Raw genomic sequence first — 22,584 nt, 5'->3', positions numbered from 1 at the left:
AACTCTGCTGGTCCTAATATACTAATGCTATTCTACAATGGGCATTAGGTTTTAAGAGACAAAATGCTAGATTAAATAATCTCATGACAGTCTATCTTGGTTTTGAAGTTACAAATCAATTACTTATGGGCCCCATCCAATAAGGCTGGTTCCACAGTTAAATACATGATAAAAATTCAGACAAAGCTTTGGTGAGTTTTCCCTGGACCTAGCAGCACTGTATGGGACCCCTCAAGCACCGCGCTGGTAATGCCCAGATTCGGACTTGGAACTTCAGTGAACTGTGTTCTGGGAGCCACGGGCACCAGAGCTCATCTTGCTGCTCTGTGAAAGCATGCTCCATCAGTATCCACTGCTTTCACCTGATATTTTCGGAGATTCACAGTGAAAGTAAATGCCCCTCTGGATGAAGAGTGCCAACTACAGACCTCTCTATATTAGAAATAAAATGTTATGTGATTGAAAAACAGATGAAAAAAGTTTAAAAAGGCCAATAACTTAGTATGTGTTTTTCTTTTTAAACATTTATATCAATTAAAAACAAGTCTGCAAAGAAATGTTTCAGAGACAAATTTTATAAATAATTTTTATAGGATTCTTTTAAAAATTATCTGTCACACACAAAAGTAAACTACAGCAGATTGTATGTTGGGGGAAAAAAGACAATTACAATGAACAGCACTGCTCCTTTCCAGTTGTTGTACAAAGAAAACAAAATCCAAGACTCTAAGGTCATTTCCTTCCAGTACATACATAAAACTCACTTTGAAAAGCTCAATATATAATGCACTAAAGGTCAATGTAGGTTTTACTTTCTAACACAGACAGGAATAGAATACATGTTCATCCTTGAAGGACACTTGTTATGGATTTGCTACAATTAAATAAGAAGATGTTCCTTAGCTGCTGGTTTTCACATCATCTGTAATCATTTGTGGGGTACCAAGATCATTAAGATAGGGGAGTCTCTGTCATTCATTCAATACAACTAATGCTTATAAATCTTCACAAGGCAAATGGCACTATGTTAACAGTACGAGTGGCACATGTAAAGGCGAACACTATAGATGGAGACTTTCTCTACAGATTTAAGTTAGAAACACTTGTTTATTGTGAGTTTATTTTTTTGGCATGTTCCTCAAAATAAATGTCAAAGCTGAAATTCACCAAAGAAGTTATGAATAATCCTAAAGGAGATGAAAATGAATTTGCCTTTGGTCTCCAAAGATTGGAATGTTTTCAACTCCAATCAAAGCACCTCAAAAACATCCAGTTACTGTTGATTAATAGGAAGTTAAGGTGAAGAAATGGAAGGGGGCACTATATTTCATTGGTGACAGCAGAGAAAGCTTGCGATGACATGCTACAGGTTTCTATGTTAGGTCACTACAGTGTACACAGAATACTTGAAACATTTACATTAAAGATCTCCAAAACAGCATATACCTAACTGCTATGAACACTGTTTCTGCCTAATACATGACTATTGTTTCAAAAATAACCTTAACATGTAATTCTCTCCTACTTTAACTACCCCCACCCCCCGCCAAAGGCCACAAAGTGCATTCACAGAATCATTCTTAAGATAAAGCCATTGCACATAATGTACAGTTCATGTATATTGAAATAAGTACCACACCGGAGTTTAATTGTAGATGTTTTCTTATACCAGGATAGCAACAACCATAGCTAAAAGTCTTTTAACAGATTACAGCCAGTATCTTCATAAGGACCATACATGTAATACATTTAAAGTATTAAAAGATGCAGTTGAACTCAACAGCAAAATGTAAAAGCTATATCCTGTTAGCACACTTTAACCTGAATTAATTTGAATTTTCTACGATTTACTATTCAAGAAATTAGGGTAGAATAAATTTCTTTGCAAAAGCAGTTTTTTCATTTACAAAACTGCAAGTCAGTCAGGACCATTGACATTGCCATCAGACGGCAGAGAGACCTCTTCCGACGCTTGTGTTGCCTCGGGTATTCGTGTCGCCTTAAAGAGACTCAGAAGGCCAGAGCTGAAAATTACCATTTTCTCTACAAAATAAACGCAATCTATACAGATCTTCTGGAAATAATTAAAAGTTCGAATTTTTAATGTGAAAGCAAATTAGACTCAAAAGTGGTAAGTTTTTTCTACTTTTAAGAAAATGATGCTTTGGTATGATATGTAATAATTCAAGTTCTAAACCAATGTGTCATTGAAAAGACAATTGCTTTCATTCATGCATCACAAAGTTACAAAAGATATGAGGATATGCTGAAGTTACAGAAATGGCCTAAAATCAATATTTTACTGGTTAATTTTGCCCCAAACTATTACCATCTGAGTCTAATATGTTAATGAACAATTTAAGCATCCACATTATGCTTAACACCAAGCATCTGTTAGCAGTGGGAACCAAAACATTTTAAACATAAAAATATACAAGATATTTAGACACTATTTCATTAGCAGTCAGAAACAGTGACTACTAAAGCCAAACAATTATTTTTAAAGTACTGGGCCAGATCCTCTCAAGGACATGCGAAAATAACACTGAGGATCTTACTATTGTCATTTTATAAGTTACACAGAAGCCAAAATTCAGAAATTTATGACTCATTGCTATCTTTGGATAGCTTATACAATAGTATACAACTAAGGATGGCTTTGTTTAGAAGACTAGAAAAGTATTCATGGAATAAACACTATATTCTGCCACAAATAAACAAAATGCAACTGTGCCCCATGGACTTGATAGAGAAAATGGCAATTTGGAGGAAGGAATGCTTCTAAAAGCTTTTTCTTGGCAGCAGCCCAGATTTTAGTCACAGTATTGAAAAGACCAAGCCATGTGGTTGTTCACTTTAATTCCGACGAGACTTCCACTTAGGCAAATTACACGTTCCCAAACCATTTTTCTTCTGTCCACCATGCTGGTTCCGATACTCCATGGTCCACTGTAATCTTTTGGTCTTCCTTCTTTACAGTATGGTGGCCTGATGTTGCTATCCATTGAGCAGGTAGACCACCAATTCATATGTGGCCATCATAATGGCTGTGTTGGGAATCTGTCTCACCAGATGAGTTGTTAGACCACGGTAAAGAGACCCATAACCTTCTTCTTGAACAACCAAAGATAGTGTCTGAAAAAAAGATCTATATTTTGTTCCCTCTTCACGTAGTCTTGTTCTTACAACTTCTGTTTAAGAAAAATAAAATAGTCATTTTATTTAAACATTAGTGATATCTTTATATCCTCCTGACACTAAGCACATCTAATTTACCTGTAATTGTAAGCTTAGAATAAGCAGTAATTTTAATGTGTATATGAAATGAGTCACATTATAAATACTACCAAACTTCTATGACAGCTGGCTAAAATCATGTATACTATTATAAAACTTTATAGGTTCTTGAATGGTAAAAGACAGAATGAAATAAAAGGATCAAGTGCACATTAGATATAAATAAAAGGAATAGATGTGATTAAAAAAAAAGGTGAGGAAACAGAAAAGGGAGTGCTGGTAGTAACAAAGATGAAACAAGCAGGAAAGATTTTAGCACTAGCCATTTGGCTGTTGATAAGAGCATTGGGCCGGTGTGCCGATGTCCCAGGTTCAATCCCCAGTCAGGGCACATATGAGAAGTGACCATCTGCTTCTCTTCCCCTCTCGCTCTCCCTTCTCACCCTCTTCCCCTCTCACAGCCAGTGGCTTGGTTGGTCTGAGCATTGGCCCCAGGCACTGAGGATAGCTCAGTTGACTTGAGCATTGGCCCAATGGGACAGAGGTTGCTGGGTGGATCCTAGTCCTGGCACATACAGGAGTCTGTTTATCTCTCCATCTCTCACTTTAAAAAATATTTAAAAAGTGAACAGCTTAATGGGAAAGTAGCATTACTAATCTTTTCACAATAGTCTGCATATACCAACATACATTTCATGCAGATGCTGCTGCAAATGTTTTTGTTTGTTTGTTTTGTATTTTTCTGAAGCTGGAAATGGGGAGGCAGTCAGACAGACTCCCGCATGCACCCAACCGGGATCCACCCGGCATGCCCACCAGGGGGCGATGCTCTGCCCATCTGGGGTGTCGCTCTGTTGCAACCAGAGCCATTCTAGCGCCTGAGGCAGAGGCCATAGAGCCATCTTCAGCGCCCGGGCCAACTTTGCTCTAATGGAGCCTCGGCTGTGGGAGGGGAAGAGAGAGACAGAGAAGAAGGAGAGGGGGAGGGGTGGAGAAGCAGATGGGCGCTTCTCCTGTGTGCCCTGGCCGGGAATCGAACCCGGGACTCCTGCACGCCAGGCCGACGCTCTACCACTGAGCCAACCTGCCAGGGCTGCAAATGTTTAATATAAGCTGCCAGCTAAAAGGCCCCACCTGGGAAGCAACTAAACAAAAATCATAAAATTTTAGAGCTGAAAGGGGTCTTAAAAATTATAATTAGTGTAATTTTTCTTCATTTTAAAAGGTAGGAAAATTAGGGCTAGTGAGAATTTTTCAACAATTAAGGGTAGAGACTGGATAAAAAATTCAGAGCTTTCTACAGAAGAGTCTGTTCTTTTCACATTCATTATTTGTCAAACTTCAACATACTACTCTTTTTGGGCCTAAAGAAAATGGCCTAAAGCCATTTCCACTATAAGTGTTAACATTTGAAATCTTATGTCTACCTTAAAAATTCATGCCATTTATACACTCCACTCCAAAATACTGTTTATAATAAACGATGCCTCTTCTCATAATGATATCATCTCACTTGTAGGGACAGGACAGCTAAAACTCCAAAACTCTCCCACCTAGCAGGCCACTGAGCTAGTCCTCCCACAGGCTGCAACCAGAGCATGCTGCTGACATTGTCCTTTTAGGACTTCTCTAAAGAAGTCACGCCTTCCCTCAGGTAACTGGGGGGGAACTTGAACCAACCAGGGGTCGTCAAACTTTTTATAAAAACTGCCCACTTTTGCAGTGCTGGTAGACCTAGTCCCTACCGCCCACTAGTGGGCGTTCCAGCTTTCATGATGGGCCAATCGCGGCGCTGTTTGGTTGCACGGTAGGGACCAGGTTGACCAGCACTGCAAAAGTGGGCGGTTTTTATAAAAAGTTTGACGACCCCTGATAGGGACTTGCAGACCAATGCTTAAGTGATTTCATGTTAGCTATTTGCCAACATGAAATAATGTGAAATAGCTTGGTCTTTGGGAGTACAGACTTCAATTCAAATTTGAGCTCCATCCCTGAGTCTACTACATGTCCTTGAGCAAGTTATTTAATGTTAACATTTCTTGTTTTCCTCTTAAAAATGAACAGTCTTGGTTCTGTTCCAGCTTACCTAGACTTCGCAGGATTTTTGTGTAGATTAGCAATAATGTATATAATCAATCTATAGTACCTAGAAAGTACATATAGCACCTACATCCATACTTAAAAAAAGAAACAAAAAATACAAACTTGCCCAACCTGGCTGGAACTGGACTTATTCTGGGTTAAAATTGACCCAGAGTTCATGCCTAATCACCACCATGCTAGTATATATAGCATATAATGATCTATTAATATTGCTTCACGCTATTTATACAGACTTAATCCCATTATGATGAACTCCAAGTACGATATTTTATTATAGTGAAACCCATAAAATTGCCCTGGCCGGTTGGCTCAGCGGTAGAGCGTCGCCTAGCGTGCGGAGGACCCGGGTTCGATTCCCGGCCAGGGCACACAGGAGAAGCACCCATTTGCTTCTCCACCCCTCCGCCGCGCTTTCCTCTCTGTCTCTCTCTTCCCCTCCCGCAGCCGAGGCTCCATTGGAGCAAGGATGGCCCGGGCGCTGGGGATGGCTCTGTGGCCTCTGCCTCAGGCGCTAGAGTGGCTCTGGTCGCAACATGGCGACGCCCAGGATGGGCAGAGCGTCGCCCCTGGTGGGCGTGCCGGGTGGATCCCGGTCGGGCGCATGCGGGAGTCTGTCAGACTGTCTCTCCCTGTTTCCAGCTTCAGAAAAAAAAAAAAAAAAAAAAAAAAGAAACCCATAAAATTATAAATCTCTAATAAGTGGGCTATTGGCTAGAGTGGGACAGTATTTCTGAATAGAATATTGCCTGTAAAAACACAACTTCTCTGGACTGTGCATGTGTACACACACACTGGAATATTACTCAGCCATGAAAAAGAAATGAAATCTTGCCATTTGCAACAACATGGATAGACCTAGAGGGTACTATGCTAAGAGAAGTTAAGTCAGAAAAGTTATCTATCATTTTACTTATGTGTGGAATTTAAAAAACTAAACAAATGAACAAACAGAACAGACAGACTCATAGATACAGAAAAACTGATAGCTGCCAGAGATTTGGGCAGTTGGGGTATGGGCAAAAAGGTGAGGGATTAAGAGATACAAATTTACAGAAAAGTCACAGGGATGTAAAGTACATCAGAGGGATACAGTCAATAACACAGTAACATTATACAGTGACAGATGGATAGTGGATTTTTTTCTGCTGATCACTTTGTAAAGTGTATAAATGTGAAATCTCACTATATTACACACCTGAAACTAATATGATATTGTGTGTCAACTATACTTTAGTTAAAAAGAGCTTTACATTCCAGAATAAAAATCAGACATGAAAAAAACAAACAAAAAAGCACACCCCCCAAAAAACCCTCCACCTCTCTCACCATGTGGGTATGCTATACTTGTGGCACACGTCTTTGAGGTGGCTGCAGCTAGCATCATTCCCACAAAATCTGAGGCTTCTTTTACAGACTCGTCATCATTTTCCATCGTAGAAGCGATCTTATATTCCAGTAGTTTTTGCTTGATACTTTCATAAATAACAAAATGGATAACAGTCTCTGATATGCCAGCATAGGAAGCAGACATGCCCCTATAAAACCCTCTGAGTCCATCTGTCTGATACACTTTACGAACACACTCAAAAGCGCTCATTCGCTTTTCCCCTCGGTTCCTGAAAAGCAAAATGAGAAAAATATTTTTAATGTAAATAAATTAGTACAAGTTTTAAAATAAAGCAAGTAAAATATAGTAGGACTATGCCGCTCTAATATGATTCCCTTTTAACTCATGAAGAAATGAAATCAGAATTTTAAAACATTCATTTTAGATTTTATATTTTTTTGTCCCAAATTTGTCATTTTAGATAGATAACATGTAAGTAGTTTATTTTACTGAATGTGAAATACACTGCAATGAGTCTTCATTTCCACGTCCTCACTGAAGTTTGTATTATAGGGATAAGCAACAAAATCCTTTAATTCAAATATACTGTGACTGCAGCTTAAGGTTAAAACAAAACAAACAAAAAATACTCATTATATTAAATCCAGTTCTAAGTTGAGAAGATTTCTTTAGCATTTAGTAACATAAAAAGAAAGACTGAGACACCAATAATGACAACACAGCACAGAAGCAGAGAGCACAATTAATCTGATTTCTGTGCACTCGAGGGATTCTTTCAACTCCACCCAGTTCTTTTCAAAAAGTAACTGGATGAATTTAAGACAAACTTCCTATCTTTCATTTCAGTATAGTACTGAGTAGTGAATGAAGACCTCTACAGTTATCCAGTGTTTACTGAATACTGGGCCCAAGAAAATGGTCTTAGTGCACTACTTAAGGGTGCAGCATAGCATCTATTCTTGTAAGCATATAATTTTGAGTTTGTAAAAATATTTGTAACCTTACACTACGATTCCCCCAATAGAACCCCATCTATAAGAAATGGGTTTAAGTGCTACCCACAGGAAAAATAGATTTACTTATAGATTATACACAACCTGTTTCTGACATAAAAATCTACAACTGTGACCTACCTGATAACCCACAGATTCCTCCAATTTTATGAACTACGTAATTTTATGATTGTTTTAAACTAGTGTCACTGAAAAAATACTTTCCTAGTTGAATAATCCATGCAACCAACTGAAATGAGTTTCTGTCATCACTCTTTCCATATGAAGTTAAAAGAGCTACAAGTCCCAAAGGGTAACATGCAAACAAACATGAGCCCTGTTCTTGACTTCAGTGTTCTAAATTAGCATCTTTAAATCAATGTTTCACAATTACCTAAACCCCATCCTATTTCCCATTCCAAGCCTAAGAAGTTGTGCTAACTCATGTTACAATTATAAGTAAAAGATTAAAGAATTTTAAGCCATGCTTTTCCTAGATCTCCTACAAATCCACCCTATAACAGACTGATGAATACCACTAATAGTTTATAATAGTATAATATAGACTGGCAACTCACACTTGCTTAACCTTTGGTTTCTCTTATCCACCATTATTACCTTTCAGATCTTTGGCTTTAAGAAATAAACTTTGAGTTTGCTACGACACTTAGGATTTCATTAAAAATTATTCCAGATGAAAGAATTAGAATTTCTTTTCAAGTCTCCAAACAATATACAACAGATATTTAATCAGTTGTAATTGTTATTTCTTAGTTTTATTTAGTCTATAAGATATACCCTACTTCCCAAACCCTAAAATATAAAAACAGTGGAAATTTGTTATGCATAGTCTATTCCAGACTGAAAAGCTAAATCAATTTCAAAACTGTTAACATTATTATTAGACACCAGAGAGGATCATCTCTTTACTTAACAGTATTAGCTCTCCCCAACCTCTCTTCTAAAGGCCAACAGGAGTTGAGATGGCAAGACTCTCAGCTACACTACTTCTGGCTTTTTCTCAGATCCCAGAACATGCCAGAGGACCTAAACTTAGAACCTACATGGTTTGCACTGACTGCTGCCTCTGCTTAAAATGGGCTCAAAAAAACATTCCTTAATCATTCCATTTAAAGTTGTGACCACTGTTTTCAGGAATATCTCTAAAACCTATCAGTGCCTGCTCAATGTAGATTTATCAAATGAATGATCTTGCTACCATAAAGTTGTCAATGGTAAGAGATGAAATCTGTGAATAAAGGAGGGTAAAATCCCATGCCAGGACTTTCTGTATATAAGGTTACTGAATTTGAGCAATGATCCTAATAGATAAGAGTCTAGACCAGTGGTCGGCAAACTCATTAGTCAACAGAGCCAAATATCAACAGTACAACAACTGAAATTTCTTTTGAGAGCCAAATTTTTTAAACTTAAACTATATAGGTAGGTACATTTCTTATCAAGGTAGTGCCCGCACATGGTATTTTGTGGAAGAGCCACACTCAAGCTGCCAAAGAGCCGCATGTGGCTCACGAGCCACAGTTTGCCAGCCAGGGGTCTAGACCAGTGGTCCCCAACCTTTTTTGGGGCACGGATCGGTTTAATGTCAGAAATTATTTTCACAGACCAGCCTTTAGGGTGGTACGAATAAATGTATCAAGTGACTGAGACAAGCATCAAGAGTGAGTCTTAGATGGATGTAACAGAGGAAATCTGGTCATTTAAAAAAAATAAAACATCATTCAGACTTAAATATAAATAAAACGGAAATAATTTAAGTTATTTATTCTTTCTCTACGACCAGTACCGGTCTGTGGCCTGGGGGTTGGGGACCACTGGTCTCATGTGGGTTATTTAGCTGTTGAGTGGCCAATTATAATCACCTATGTAGTAAAAATATCACTACTGCACTTGGGTTAGGTTAATATTTCCCTTTACTTTCTTTTCCATTCATTCATTCATTCAAATTAAGTGAGAGGACGGGAGGCAGAGAGAAACAGATTCCCACATGCACCCTAACCGAGATCTACCCGGCAAGCTCCCTACGAGCGATGCTCTGCCCATCTGGGCTTTTGCTTTGTTGCTTGGCAAACGAGCTTTTTTTAGCACCTGAGGTGAGGCCACTGCGCCATCCTCAGTGCCCAAGGCCAACTCGCTCAAACCAGGCCAACTCACTCAAATTGTCAAGCCATGGCTACAGGAGAGGGAGAGAGGGAGATACGGAGAGAGGGAGAAGGGGAAAGGGAGAGAGAGAGAAAGAGAGAGAGAGAGAGAGAGAGAGGAAGAAGAGGGAGGGATAGAAAAGCAGATGGTCGCTTCTCGTGTGCCCTGGCCAGGAATCAACCAGGGACATCAACATCCTAGGCAGATGCTCTCTTCTACCACTGAGCCAACCGACCAGGGCTTATTCCTTTTATTTAAAAAACACAACAGGCCCTGGCCGGTTGGCTCAGCGGTAGAGCGTCAGCCTGGCGTGCGGGGGACCCGGGTTCGATTCCCGGCCAGGGCACATAGGAGAAGTGCCCATTTGCTTCTCCACCCCCCCACCTCCTTCCTCTCTGTCTCTCTCTTCCCCTCCCGCAGCCAAGGCTCCATTGGAGCAAAGATGGCCCGGGCGCTGGGGATGGCTCTGTAGCCTCTTCCTCAGGCGCTAGAGTGGCTCTGGTCGCGGCAGAGCGACACCCCAGAGGGGCAGAGCATCGCCCCCTGGTGGGCGTGCCGGGTGGATCCTGGTCGGGCGCATGCGGGAGTCTGTCTGACTGTCTCTCTCCGTTTCCAGCTTCAGAAAAATACAAAAAAAAATAAAATAAAAACACAACAGATAATACATGCTCTTCCCTGAGAACTCTCAGACTGCCAAATACTGTATCACTTTCGCTTATGATGGTAGACCCAAGGTTCTAAAACAAAACAATTCAGCAGCAAAAGAGAAGACACTGAAATCTCACAAATTTATAGAAAAAAATTAGTTGAAGCCCTGGCCAGCCAGTTGGCTCAGCAGTAGAGCATTGGCCCAGCATGTGGATGTCCTGGGTTCAATTCTGGTCAGGGCACACAGGAGAAGCAATCATCTGCTTCTGTATCCCTCCCCCTCTTCCTTCTCTCTCTTCTCCTCCCATAGTCATGGCTTGATTGGTTCGACTGAGTTGGCTTTGGGCACTGAGGATGGCTCTGTGGCCTCCTTAGAGCAACAGCCCCAAATGGGCAAAGCATCGCCCCCTACTGGGCTTGCCGGGTGGATCCTGGCTGAGGGGACATGTGGGAGTCTGTCTCTCTACTTCTCTTCTAAAATTAAAAAAAAAAAAGGAAAAAAAAATTAGTTGAAACCAAGTTTAATAATTTTGTTTTAATGATATAACATACCTTGCATCAAGCTGTAACCGAGTCTTTACAAGCCAAATGGGGTTGGTTGCTGTGATTGCGGTAAAACCTAAACAAACATGTTTAAAATGAACTCTGGTAAAAATGAATACAGTATTAACTTTAAGGTTTTTTAAATTATGTAAGTCTATATTATATAGATATTTAAAATATTAACTGATATATGCTTTAACACCTTTTATTTTATAAATCCATACAAACATAATTTGTTTTATTTCCAATCTACATTTTCAAATTCTGACTATAACAGCTAAAAGATAATCTTTTAAGAGTGAAATCTGACTACATATAAAGTCTTCTCCCAACATATTCAGGATATCCTCTGGGATGCCCTCTACTCACTTATTAAATTCAGAAACCCATTTCTATAGATCATCCTACACAAATTTTGTGTATTCTATAGCTTCTTAGCATGCAAACTCTACAACCACTACTTGAGGTCCAACTAACATCACAAACCACTATGTTCAAAATGGATTCTATATGTCAGCATTTACCAATATTCGATCTTAAGCTGACTGTATAACAGAAAGGATTGTTGTTTGGCCTTATGAATACTTTATATAAACATATACTTAATACTATTATAAAATAATGGTATCAAAGAGGTAATGTTTCTGTTAGGATTAATAGGACAAATTTATTGTTTATCCACTTAAATACATAAAAAACTCGAAAGTTCAAAGTTATAAATGGGAACTTCTCCCTCACTTTTATAGACACTGAAGAAACTCAGGGTAGAGGTACTCTAATTTACTTTAAAACTGAAGTCATACTTTCTATCAAAATACTAGAAAGTCAAGCACATTATTTTTAGAAAGGTATTCTATAACCAGCACATTTAATATGAGTAAAGTACCTTCAGAAACAAAAATGCTATGGTGCAGATTAGGGATAAATGCAAAATAATTTTACTAAATCATATACAAAATGAAATTGTTTTCCTTTCTAATTCAGATAATTAGCTAACTCAAATTTTACGGCCTAACCCACCCACTTCTTTAACACTGTAGACATGGCCAGATGTTTCACAAAGTGTTGCTCAAACTGAATCTATCAACCAAGCAAGATAAATGAAATAGAAGTTTGATTTGGTAACTCCTTTAATAATCTTGTAGTGGGGTAAACCAGTCTCCTTTTTCTTATAAGTGCTTTTAATACTACATACATATGTATAAAACTAAAATGGGACCAATAATTTTGTAAGTATCAGTCCTAAATAATAAAAATTATATAGGTTTTCATGCACATATTCTGGTAACAGAAAGGAGAAGAAAAATATAAAACTGTCAGGTCAGTTCAAATATTTTATTTGGAAAAGATTTCTCTTGCATGGCCTACTTTAATTGAGAATAAAGTTACAGAGTATATATTTTCTTCTCTTAAACTCATTCAAATTTTATTTTAAAGCTAATATGAACCAGACATCAGCATTCTGGTCATATCCTTAATTTAATAATTCTTTATTTTTAAAATTAAATTTTAATAGTAAATGTATGTACAACATTAGGGGTTTATTAGCAAAAAGCCTCTAAATAGTCAAACCAACAAAACTGTCTACATTACTCACAATGGTTTTAATTATTCTATGGAAATTTTAAAAAATGTTTTATTAAAATTTGAAAGGCTAAACCAGGGAATTCTTATATTAAACTAAAAACAAAAAACAAAAACAAAAAACCACAGCCTGTCTAGGTAAAAATCTCATTCGATTTATTATACTTTATTTGAAAAAAAGATAAGCACCAAAGTATTTAAAAAATACTTATGTTCTAATTCTAAAAATATAAGGTTAGTTCCCAAAGCTTAATACTCTTCCAAGTCACAGAATTCCTCAAAGAGAGGCTGAAAAAACCCAGATATGTAAACTTTATAAAATATTACAATAAATATTTATATTAAAAATGAAATTTCAAAATACCCGTAAGTTATCATTTTAATTATTCTCTGTGCATATTAAACAATGAGAGGAAGCAAACAACAGGTATTTCTCACTTAACTAAAATTCATTTCCAGACAAAAATTAAGCTATGGCACAGAACACATTAAAACTTAGGTGAGGAAATATCACCTACTCCCGATATAACGTTATTATCAGTGACCTGTGCTGACTACAGCTGCTTTGGGTCAGCTCTCCCAGTAGGTTAGCTCTTAATAAAGACACCAGCCTGACTGACAGCAGACCATTCGGTTAAAGAATTGACATAATTTACAAGCTGTTGGTCTTTATCTTACCAAAGATGCTCCAATAAACTAGGTAGACATTATGAGGGTAATTAAATCTGAGAGTATAATCTATTAATTCAAGAAATGAAAAAAGTGGGAAGAAACAAAAATCTATCACTAATTTAGAATTACATATGGTAAGGCAATTTAAAGTGGACACACAGCCAAAGCAAAACAATCTTCCTAATTTCCTAAGGTAAGTATACACAAAGATATTGGAAATGGTACCCCTGAAATTCAGAAATTTCTAATTACTTTTTATTTTGGCATTTTGTATTATTCAGAGTAATATTCTGAGTACCTTGTTAAACATGAAAACTGACTTAGAGGTATATGAAGGATCTATTTGAGGTTAAGAATTAATTTTGCTTCATAGGCAGTTAAAGCAAAGTGGCAGTATATTGGTCATATTGTTATTAGTGTGGTTAGTATTTTAGTAGAAAGTTTTTTAAGACCACAATTTTAAATGCTGTGCTTCATCTGAGACTCCATTTGATGACATAAACCAGAGATTTTCAACCTTTTTCATCTCATGGCACACATAAACTAATTACTAAAATTCTGTGGCACACTAAGAAATATATTTTTGCCACTCTGACCAAAAATATAAGTATAATTTTTATTCATTCACACTGGACAGCTACTGTTGCACTGGCTGTTGTCATTTTTTTATTCAACAATCTGAGGGAAAAGAGGCCAGGTATTACGTTTTAAAAATTCTTGTGGTACAGAAGTTGAAAATCACTGACATAAACTTATTAAAAACCAGATTAACAGAAATCCTACTTATAGTAAACTAGCTGAAAATGTCTATTTCATTAAGTGAGTGATACCTGTAGTATTGCATTTTTTGTATATTTCATTTCAATTAACTTCTTTGTAAAAACAAAGCCTACCTAACTTTCTAAGGGAAATGTGTTAACACTACTAAAAAAAAGTAATTAAATCTAAAACAGGTAAGATCCTATATATTCTTATCCTGCATTTATTTGGAAAGTAATGGTAAGGATTCAGATCAATGTTTTCACAAAAGAGTTGGAAAAAAAGCCAAGTATCAACAGACAGGAGAATAGAAAGCACTGTATTAGACTTTTGAAATGTTAAGCTAAGCAAATAGAACTATTGTTCCTAAAAGTTGCAGAATGCTATGTTACCAGTTACAACTATATATATACATTACGTAAACACTATTTTCAAATTCTTTAGTGGTCAAAGCTATTATAGCCAACCTGAGGACCCTGGGCTTTTATTGCATGATTGAAAGTTACCCCTTTTGCCCTTCTAGAAGGAATATTTTAAAGGGATCAGAATTAAAGTTTTATAAAATACTCAAGTAACACACACACAAATTCCGGAAATACAAGTTCATTTCCCACCTTCTATTAATTCCACAGCTACTATAAATTCCCAGGGGGGTGTTTCTTATAACTAGAGGCTGCAAGAGATGCTCAGATCAGTACTCACGAGGTTTAAGTTAGTCCATATTTCTACAGGAAGTGACCTGCGGATGGGGAGCATGAGATGACACGATCTCACTCTTTTCTCGGGAGAAATGTACAGTAAATGCCTAAAATAGACACAGGCTTTTCTGTATCATAACAACAAGCAGTGACCTCATCAGAAACATGTGTACAAAATGAATCCCATTGGAAGGATTTGAGAAATATTTACGGTGAGATCTAACTTTTTTTGAAAGTTTTAAGTTAAAAAAAAAAAAAAGGAATATTAGAATGGGCCATAATTTTTTTTTTTAAATGAACCGAGTACTGAAAAATTCTGCCATCTGCAGCAGTTTCAGAGTCCAAATACTTACCTAAAAGACCAATTTTGCCTTAAAGGAAAAAATGCTAACCTTGCCAAAAGGGAATCTAAGAAAATATTTGTAGGAAATTATCATATCCCATTTCCTACCATTATCAAAATTGAAATCATATCAATCAGCCTACTTAGTAAATCTTAAAAAAACAAAAACAAAAAAACAATATTCAAGTAACTCTGTCTTGTAACTATATATAATTTTTTTTAATGAAATAAAGTACAGTATATGTTGCTACAGTAGTACCTTTCACCTTTTGCACTATGGCCAGTAATAGTGCACATCCATTTTTATGGAATATTTTGGGTTATTTTGTATTTAATTTCTTGTGTTCTACAAAACAAAAAACAGGAAGAATGTTTACACACAAACACACAAAACATCTGTCCAACCATCAATTGGCTGAATGAATTGCCATGGACAAATAAAGTATTTTAAAAAATATTTTATATATGCAAGACAAAATCATTAAATTTTTACTCAAAAACTTAACCTTTTTTTAATAATAAACTAAGCCAAACAGAAAAATATATCTTGAAAAATAACAGTGAATGCTAATAAGCAAATAAAACGTACTGGGTATGTAATAAATGTTAAACAATTATAAGTATTTTAAAAATTGAATATATATATAATACAAAAAAAATTAAAGGTCATTTCTTTTAAATCTGTAATGCTGTATATTAATATATATATATATATATTCCAGATAAAAACTTTTAAAAATTAGGAATTACTATTAAAAAAAACTTAGTTGTATTTTTTTGTATACAGTTGTGTGTAGGTGTATAGAGGGATATGCAAGTTTATTTATAGAAAAACCCACAAAAACTCTCAACAAACAAATATCTTCAATAGCTATGTTTCAGTTAGTCTGAAAAAGGTCACAAGGGGGGGTAAAGGCCAGGTAAAACACAAAGTGTTAACATTATTTAATTTGATTAAATAGTCTCATAATTGAAAAAATTTGTAAGTGCATGTAAATTTAGAGCTCAAATTTAGAGGTTCACAAATTCTTTTGTATTCCCTTGAAATACTAAAACAAATGAAAATACGATCCACTTCAAACTGTCCTTTTTAAAAGGATCTAGTATCGTAACACTATAGTATAGTTTATACGTATAAAATGCAACTACATGAGAGGTTACTTGAAATAAAAATTATGTACAAGGTATATTATTAAAAATCCTTAATGTGTGCCGCTTGATGTGGCAAAATATAGCAAGCAATATCAGACCACCTTTAGTGTTTTTTATATTAAAGTGACAAGGTTAGCATTTTTTTAAATAGTTAAAAAACAATTTTTCACATGACCGCCTCTAAGCACTTTGCACCCCAATTCATATTTATAAGACCTCTAAAAATGATCCTGAAGAGAAACCAGAGAGATTTGGTCTGAATTATTTCAAGAATAAGGGGGCAAAAGGCTACCCCAATGAGTCTGCATAGGACCATTCAGTCTCTCCAACCATTTAGTTATGTATAAAAACTGCAAAGCTAAATGTTAATGCTCATAAACAGTGAAAGAAAACCCTGAAAGCACAATTCTTAGAAAAAATGTAACTGCAAATAAACTGAAGTATTTTCAAATTACACAGCAAGTATATAGTGCAATCATCTCTGAACAAGTATAAGATAATCAACTAACCAAAATTCAAATAACTCAAGTTGGGAAATAGTATCAATGTTTAGATTTTAAAAAGTTAACACTGGTACACATTTGGGAAAAAAAAGTGCAAAATAATTTCACTGAAATTCTTTGCAGCAATACAAATATAATAAAGTCTGATAAAATATTTTAATGAAAAAAAATGTGCCAGTGAAAATTAAGATATTCTGCAATACTGAATATATAACAACTATCCTCCACTTTAAAATGATTGCTCATCTACTTGATTTTAATTCTTTCAGAAAAAAAAATTATCATTTCTTTATAATTTTCAGGGGTCAAAACCCAAAAATGTTTAAAAACTGGTAATCCAGAAATATCTAAATATATCTTAAAGATGATATAGTTTGAAATTAGCTACTAACTTTTAGCTTTTATAGACTGAATGTGCGAAAGAAAAACCATATCTATTGGCATTTAACATCTGTAAAAAGCACATTAAAAAATAACTCTAGTTGTAACTAAGATGACATCTAAGGTAATGAAGAACTGATGCTCAAGATCCAAAACTATGTAGAGCAACCTACTTAGTCTAAGGATAAGGTAATGCTGGTTCACATAAATAATGTGCCCAAGATCTCTCCACATCGGTAATTAAGAGTACTTCACCACCTTGATCTTTTAAGGTTTTACCTTCCAGCTTTAAAACTTCAACGAGTTAGTCAACAATTATTAACTATAAAAAGGCTTGAAAATGCTTTGTAGGGCATATGCTAGACTTACTCTATGGCATTGATCTTTCATAAATTCATATTTCAAACTTACACTTAGTTTGTTAAATATGTAGTTCAAATTGATCCAATTTATTTCTAAACAGAAAATGGTTAACAGTTTAAGGTATTTGTTAAGCACATATCTGACAATTAACTGATTAACAAGTGAAGAATGTAGATATAATTTGCTTTATAAAGTCATAGTATAATTTGGAAATGCAAGGTATTATTCAATTTGCAGCAAATCTCAGAAAACTGTAGAGAATTTTCTAATGAGAACTAAAGGTCATGGCTTTGTCTAACATGCATAGCAAAAAATGATTCCAGAACCAGAATGGTCAAACCAAACTACCAGTTTATCTTTAAGGCAGGGCAGAGAGCAGCCCAGGATTGGTTGTTTCCATTCAGAATCATATATACTCAGTGATGAAAGAAGAATTCCTGGAAACATTTCTATAGCAAGCATGTACACACAGCCAGTGCCTAAATTTCAAGTGCCATCCAGTGTGATTTACATCAAGTGCTAAACATACTTTTCAAAATACATACATTACAGAAACTGAGTTATCAGTAATACCTCACACAAAAAAATTTCAGCATTTGAGCACAGGACAAAATGAATACTTTACCAAGAACTGCCAGCACATTTCAGACAGAAGCCAAAACATGCAGCAAAAAGGAAAAGGCACTAACAGAAACTGAGGAGAGAAGAATAAATTACAGCTCCATAACTCACTGATCATGTGATTACAGCTGGTTTCTTAAAACTGTTTAAAGTGATCACTAACCAGTAAACTACACAAGGCAATGTAAAATATTGTTACTGCTTGCTATCACAAACTCCTAATTACAAAACGCCAATTGACAACAGCTCTTACATATACCTCCTGATCAAATTTATTGCATACTGGCAAGTGTAAAAATCATGTTCATGGATGCCAATTAATGAGAAGCACATCGTCTTAACTTTACAATTTCAATTCATCATAATTCAGTATTAAGTCTCTAGGTTTCAGAAAGGTTTTTGTTTTTTATTATATATTCATACCTGCCATTGCAGCTGAAATCATGTGTACCTGGGTAGAATCAGGGTCAAATATACCATTCAACTTTTCCTTGCAGTTTGAATAAGCAGCAAAGTATATTGCTCTAAAATAAAGATTTAAATTTTATCAATAAGCATGTTCATAAGATTTAAATGACATGTAAACTAATCTTTATAATTTTAGAGTACAGAAATTTAAACATAAAATCTTAGCTACATGCTCATGTAACATCAGGTTAATTTACAGTTTCCCAAGAAGACCTAATGTATCTTTGATTCATTAAGAAAAAGACAAACTCAAATGTAAAGTTCCTTAAGGAGACACCTCCTTCACACCCACTTCAACACTCTGAGAACAACTAATTATAACTGAAAACATTTGTGTAAAAATTTGAAAACACATGAATGAGGCTAGAAGGCTTATGTAACACTAAGGCTAAATTAAGTACACTTGAATTAAGGAAATATGCTATGAGCACTTACAAATATATACATATATATTTTGGGGAGGTGGGTGTGGAGAGAAAGATTACAACTAACCCAACTGATCAAACTATATGTTAAACAATTTTGAGATACTGTGGTATAGTCTAATCTATACTATTTTCAGATTAGTTCAACAATCCTTAGACACAATTCCAAACTAAATCAGCACTACTGAGTCAGATGATGTTTCCAACATTTGTGAACATTCCATTAAATTTGCAAATTTGACTTTTTGACTGTGACTTTACTCACCCCAACTACCTCCTCATTGCTTAGCTTTCCAGGCACTCAATTAGCTGCTTACTGTATCAAATATCCTGTTATCTCCCAACAATCCTATCTGTCTAATGAGGGACAGAGTAGACAAACAAGTACAAATGGGGAGTCTCACTGTTGTGTTTTAAATGTGCCTATAAAAAAGGGGAGGGGGCTAATAAATTTAAAACAAAACATTGTTTTATAAAAAAGGAAAAAAACAGGATACATTTATTGATGCCAAATTGTGAAGAGGAATACACAGTGCATTCCTAGAAGTCAATAAGACAAAAGACATCCTAATGCAAAAACGAGCAAGGAATATAATATGAAATTCACAAAAGAGAGAAATAATTGCAAAAAGTGTGTGACTGCACCCAAAATTACACAAATATGTATTAAAACAGCGAAAAATCATGTTTAGTCTATGTGGCAAGTATATAGTAAAACACAGAAACAGTAGACAACACTGGTAATACATGTATAAAAAGCAACACATTTGAGAATAAAAATATTAAATGCCTTTTCATAAGGCAGATAAGTGAAATTCATTAATATTAAATGTGCATATATCCTTTTATCCAGAAATTCTACTTTTAGGTAAGTATCGTAAAGAAATATGCTAATTTAAATACTCAAAGATAAAGGTACAGGAAGTTCACAAAACCCTTGTTTTTCACAGCGAAAATCTGGAAATAAATCTAAAAGTTTAATAATAAAAAATGCTTACTAATGATGGAATAGTCATACTGTGCAATTTTTTAAAAACTACATATTTTCATGGAAAAAGGCTTCAAAGGACAAATTGGGTGAAATGTTTTTAATGTGATTTAATTTATGTATATGATAATAAGTCTACAGATTACACATTTTATGTACATGACAGGACAGAAAAATTAATGAAAGACTATAGAGCAAACTGTTTATCAATAATGGTTTCATGGAAGAAGCGTGAACATTCAGGAAAGTGCACGGGGTGAGAAAGGGGAGGTGTTGAAGGTGGCATGCCACGCTTACACTCTACATTTTTTGTCTTTATAATAATAAAAAATAAACAATAAGGATGACATTTTTGGTAACTTTTTAAGAGAAAAAATAGCCCATAAAAAGTTGAAAACCAATAAATGAGACATGGATCTGATACACTGTTTGGACACAGAGACTGGGCATGGATTTTCACTCTGAATGTGAAATTTGCAGCGTCCTATCATGGAAGAAGTCAATCTAAGATAAAAATGTATCAGAGGCCCTGGCCGGTTGGCTCAGCGGTAGAGCATCGGCCTGGCGTGCGGGGGACCCAGGTTCGATTCCCGGCCAGGGCACATAAGGAGAAGCGCCCATTTGCTTCTCCACCCCCACCCCCCTCCTTCCTCTCTGTCTCTCTCTTCCCCTCCCGCAGCCAAGGCTCCATTGGAGCAAAGATGGCCCGGGCGCTGGGGATGGCTACTTGGCCTCTGCCCCAGGTGCTAGAGTGGCTCTGGTCGCAGCAGAGCGACCCCCCGGAGGGGCAGAGCATCACCCCCTGGTGGGCAGAGCATCGCCCCTGGTGGGCGTGCCGGGTGGATCCCGGTCGGGTGCATGCGGGAGTCTGTCTGACTGTCTCTCCCCGATTCCAGCTTCAGAAAAAAAAAAAAAAAAAATGTATCAGAGAAAAATGTCAAATTAATGTATTAAGCCTTTTTGGTTTCTTTAATAGGGACTGAAACCATTCTGTTTAGCTTGTCCCCTAGACCAAAAAAAAGGGTTAGTTTAGAGATTCAGGTGTTCCCCTTTCTTTCTGCTAGCTACTTGAGTTTGTTCTTTGCCTTTTAAACCTGGTGCAAAAACGACGTCACAAAGATCTCACTAGGAGTTCCTTTGCACCTCCACATGGTACAACCTGCCCATCCTTTTGAGGCTTACTGACACCTGTTTGTTACACCAGTTCTTTATCCTTACTACCTTGACTTCAGCATCTCCCCTTATTAAGCTTGAAAAAAGAAATAATTGAGACAATTTTGCTTATTTTTTTTACCTGGAAGGAGCCACCCCCACTAAATTGGGGCCTAATCCTCTAAACAAGGAACGAGGTCCTTCTTTTTCCAAGATCACCCTGAAAAATAAAGTGTTATTTAGAAAGGAATATTTTTCAGTCTTGTACTTTATTTATATAGCAAACTTACAGTCTAAATCCCATGTTTGTACTATAACATATTATGTGCCTCTGGTCAGTGTTCCTCACTTAAGAACATGGTTTTTTTTAGCCTGACCAGTGGTGGTGCAGCGAATAGAGCATCAACCTGGGACGCTGCAGACCCAGGTTCAAGACACCAAGGTCCCTGCCTTGAGTGTGGGATCATGGTCATCCAACTTCAGCATGGGCTCATCTGGCTTGAGCATGGGGTAGCTGGCCTGAGTGCAGGATCATCAACATGATTTCAAGGTCACTGGCTTGAAGCCCAAGGTTGCTGGCTTGATCAAGGGGTCACTGACTCAGCTTGAGCACCCCACCCTGTCAAGGTTCATTGACTGAGAAGCAATCAGTGAACAACTAAAATGACAAAACTACAAGTTGAAGCTTCTCTCTCTCCCTTCCTGTCTCTCTCTCTGAGCAAAAAAGCAAAGAATATTGGTGTTTTTTTGACACAGCATAAGTTACTGAAGATTGATAACAGATTTACTAGTGATAATAAAAAGAACTTCATTTAAATTACTGCCTAAAAGTTTTAAAGATACAACAATAGAGTTTTCACATTTATTTTCATGTTGTTATGCTACTTCTATCTTCAAACTCCTCCATTTTACTATCTTTACCAGCAAATTCAATCTCCAATTAGAAATGTAGCTCCCACCTGGTATTTAAGGTCCTTTTCTCGATACTGGACAACCTCTCAGTAGGGCAGCATTATCCCATCCAACCATTCCAGTGAAATGCACGGCAGAATCTAACATCCTCGAGGGTACTAAATGTTTGGCCTGCTACCATTTCTCCCCTGCTCAGTTAACATTTACTATACAGAATACTTTACATGTACTATATTGAATGTAAGGACTCAGCAGAGTAAAAAGATAGAAAAGAGAGGGTGAGGCCCTTGCTATTGAGAAATCTGCTGTCTAATTGTGGGGAAAAAATTATGTTGAAACAAATAATTTAACAGACCGTATTAATAAACAAATACTATACAAGCTAGATACATTATGCCCAGTAGGGAAAGGAACAGATGCATGTCTAAGTCAAGGAAGGCTTTCTAAGGGCGAGCTATTAAGTTAAGTTTTGGAGGTGAGAAGCAGCAGAGATTGAGAAAGAGTAAGTATTTTAGCTTAGAGTTTACAG

The 22,584-nt window shown here is 36.3% G+C and overlaps 1 protein-coding gene across 1 annotated transcript in view; it reads right to left on the bottom strand.

Annotated features, from left to right (window-relative positions):
- Positions 1–572: 572 nt before the first annotated feature.
- SLC25A36 (solute carrier family 25 member 36) overlaps positions 573–22,584 on the bottom strand; it is a 45,812-nt gene continuing 23,800 nt past the window's right edge. The window contains exons 3-7 of the mRNA XM_066351870.1: positions 21,286–21,363; positions 18,534–18,634; positions 11,044–11,110; positions 6,667–6,956; positions 573–3,191 (exon numbers count right to left, since the gene is read on the bottom strand). Coding sequence (XP_066207967.1) covers positions 2,998–3,191; positions 6,667–6,956; positions 11,044–11,110; positions 18,534–18,634; positions 21,286–21,363 — 730 coding nt within the window. The 3' untranslated portion in view covers positions 573–2,997. The remainder of the gene's footprint in view (positions 3,192–6,666; positions 6,957–11,043; positions 11,111–18,533; positions 18,635–21,285; positions 21,364–22,584) is intronic.

Source organism: Saccopteryx leptura, chromosome 10, assembly GCF_036850995.1.
Source record: "Saccopteryx leptura isolate mSacLep1 chromosome 10, mSacLep1_pri_phased_curated, whole genome shotgun sequence".
Lineage (NCBI taxonomy): Eukaryota > Metazoa > Chordata > Mammalia > Chiroptera > Emballonuridae > Saccopteryx > Saccopteryx leptura.
Note: the sequence above shows the minus strand (reverse complement) of the source record. Positions and strands in the feature narration are given on the sequence as shown.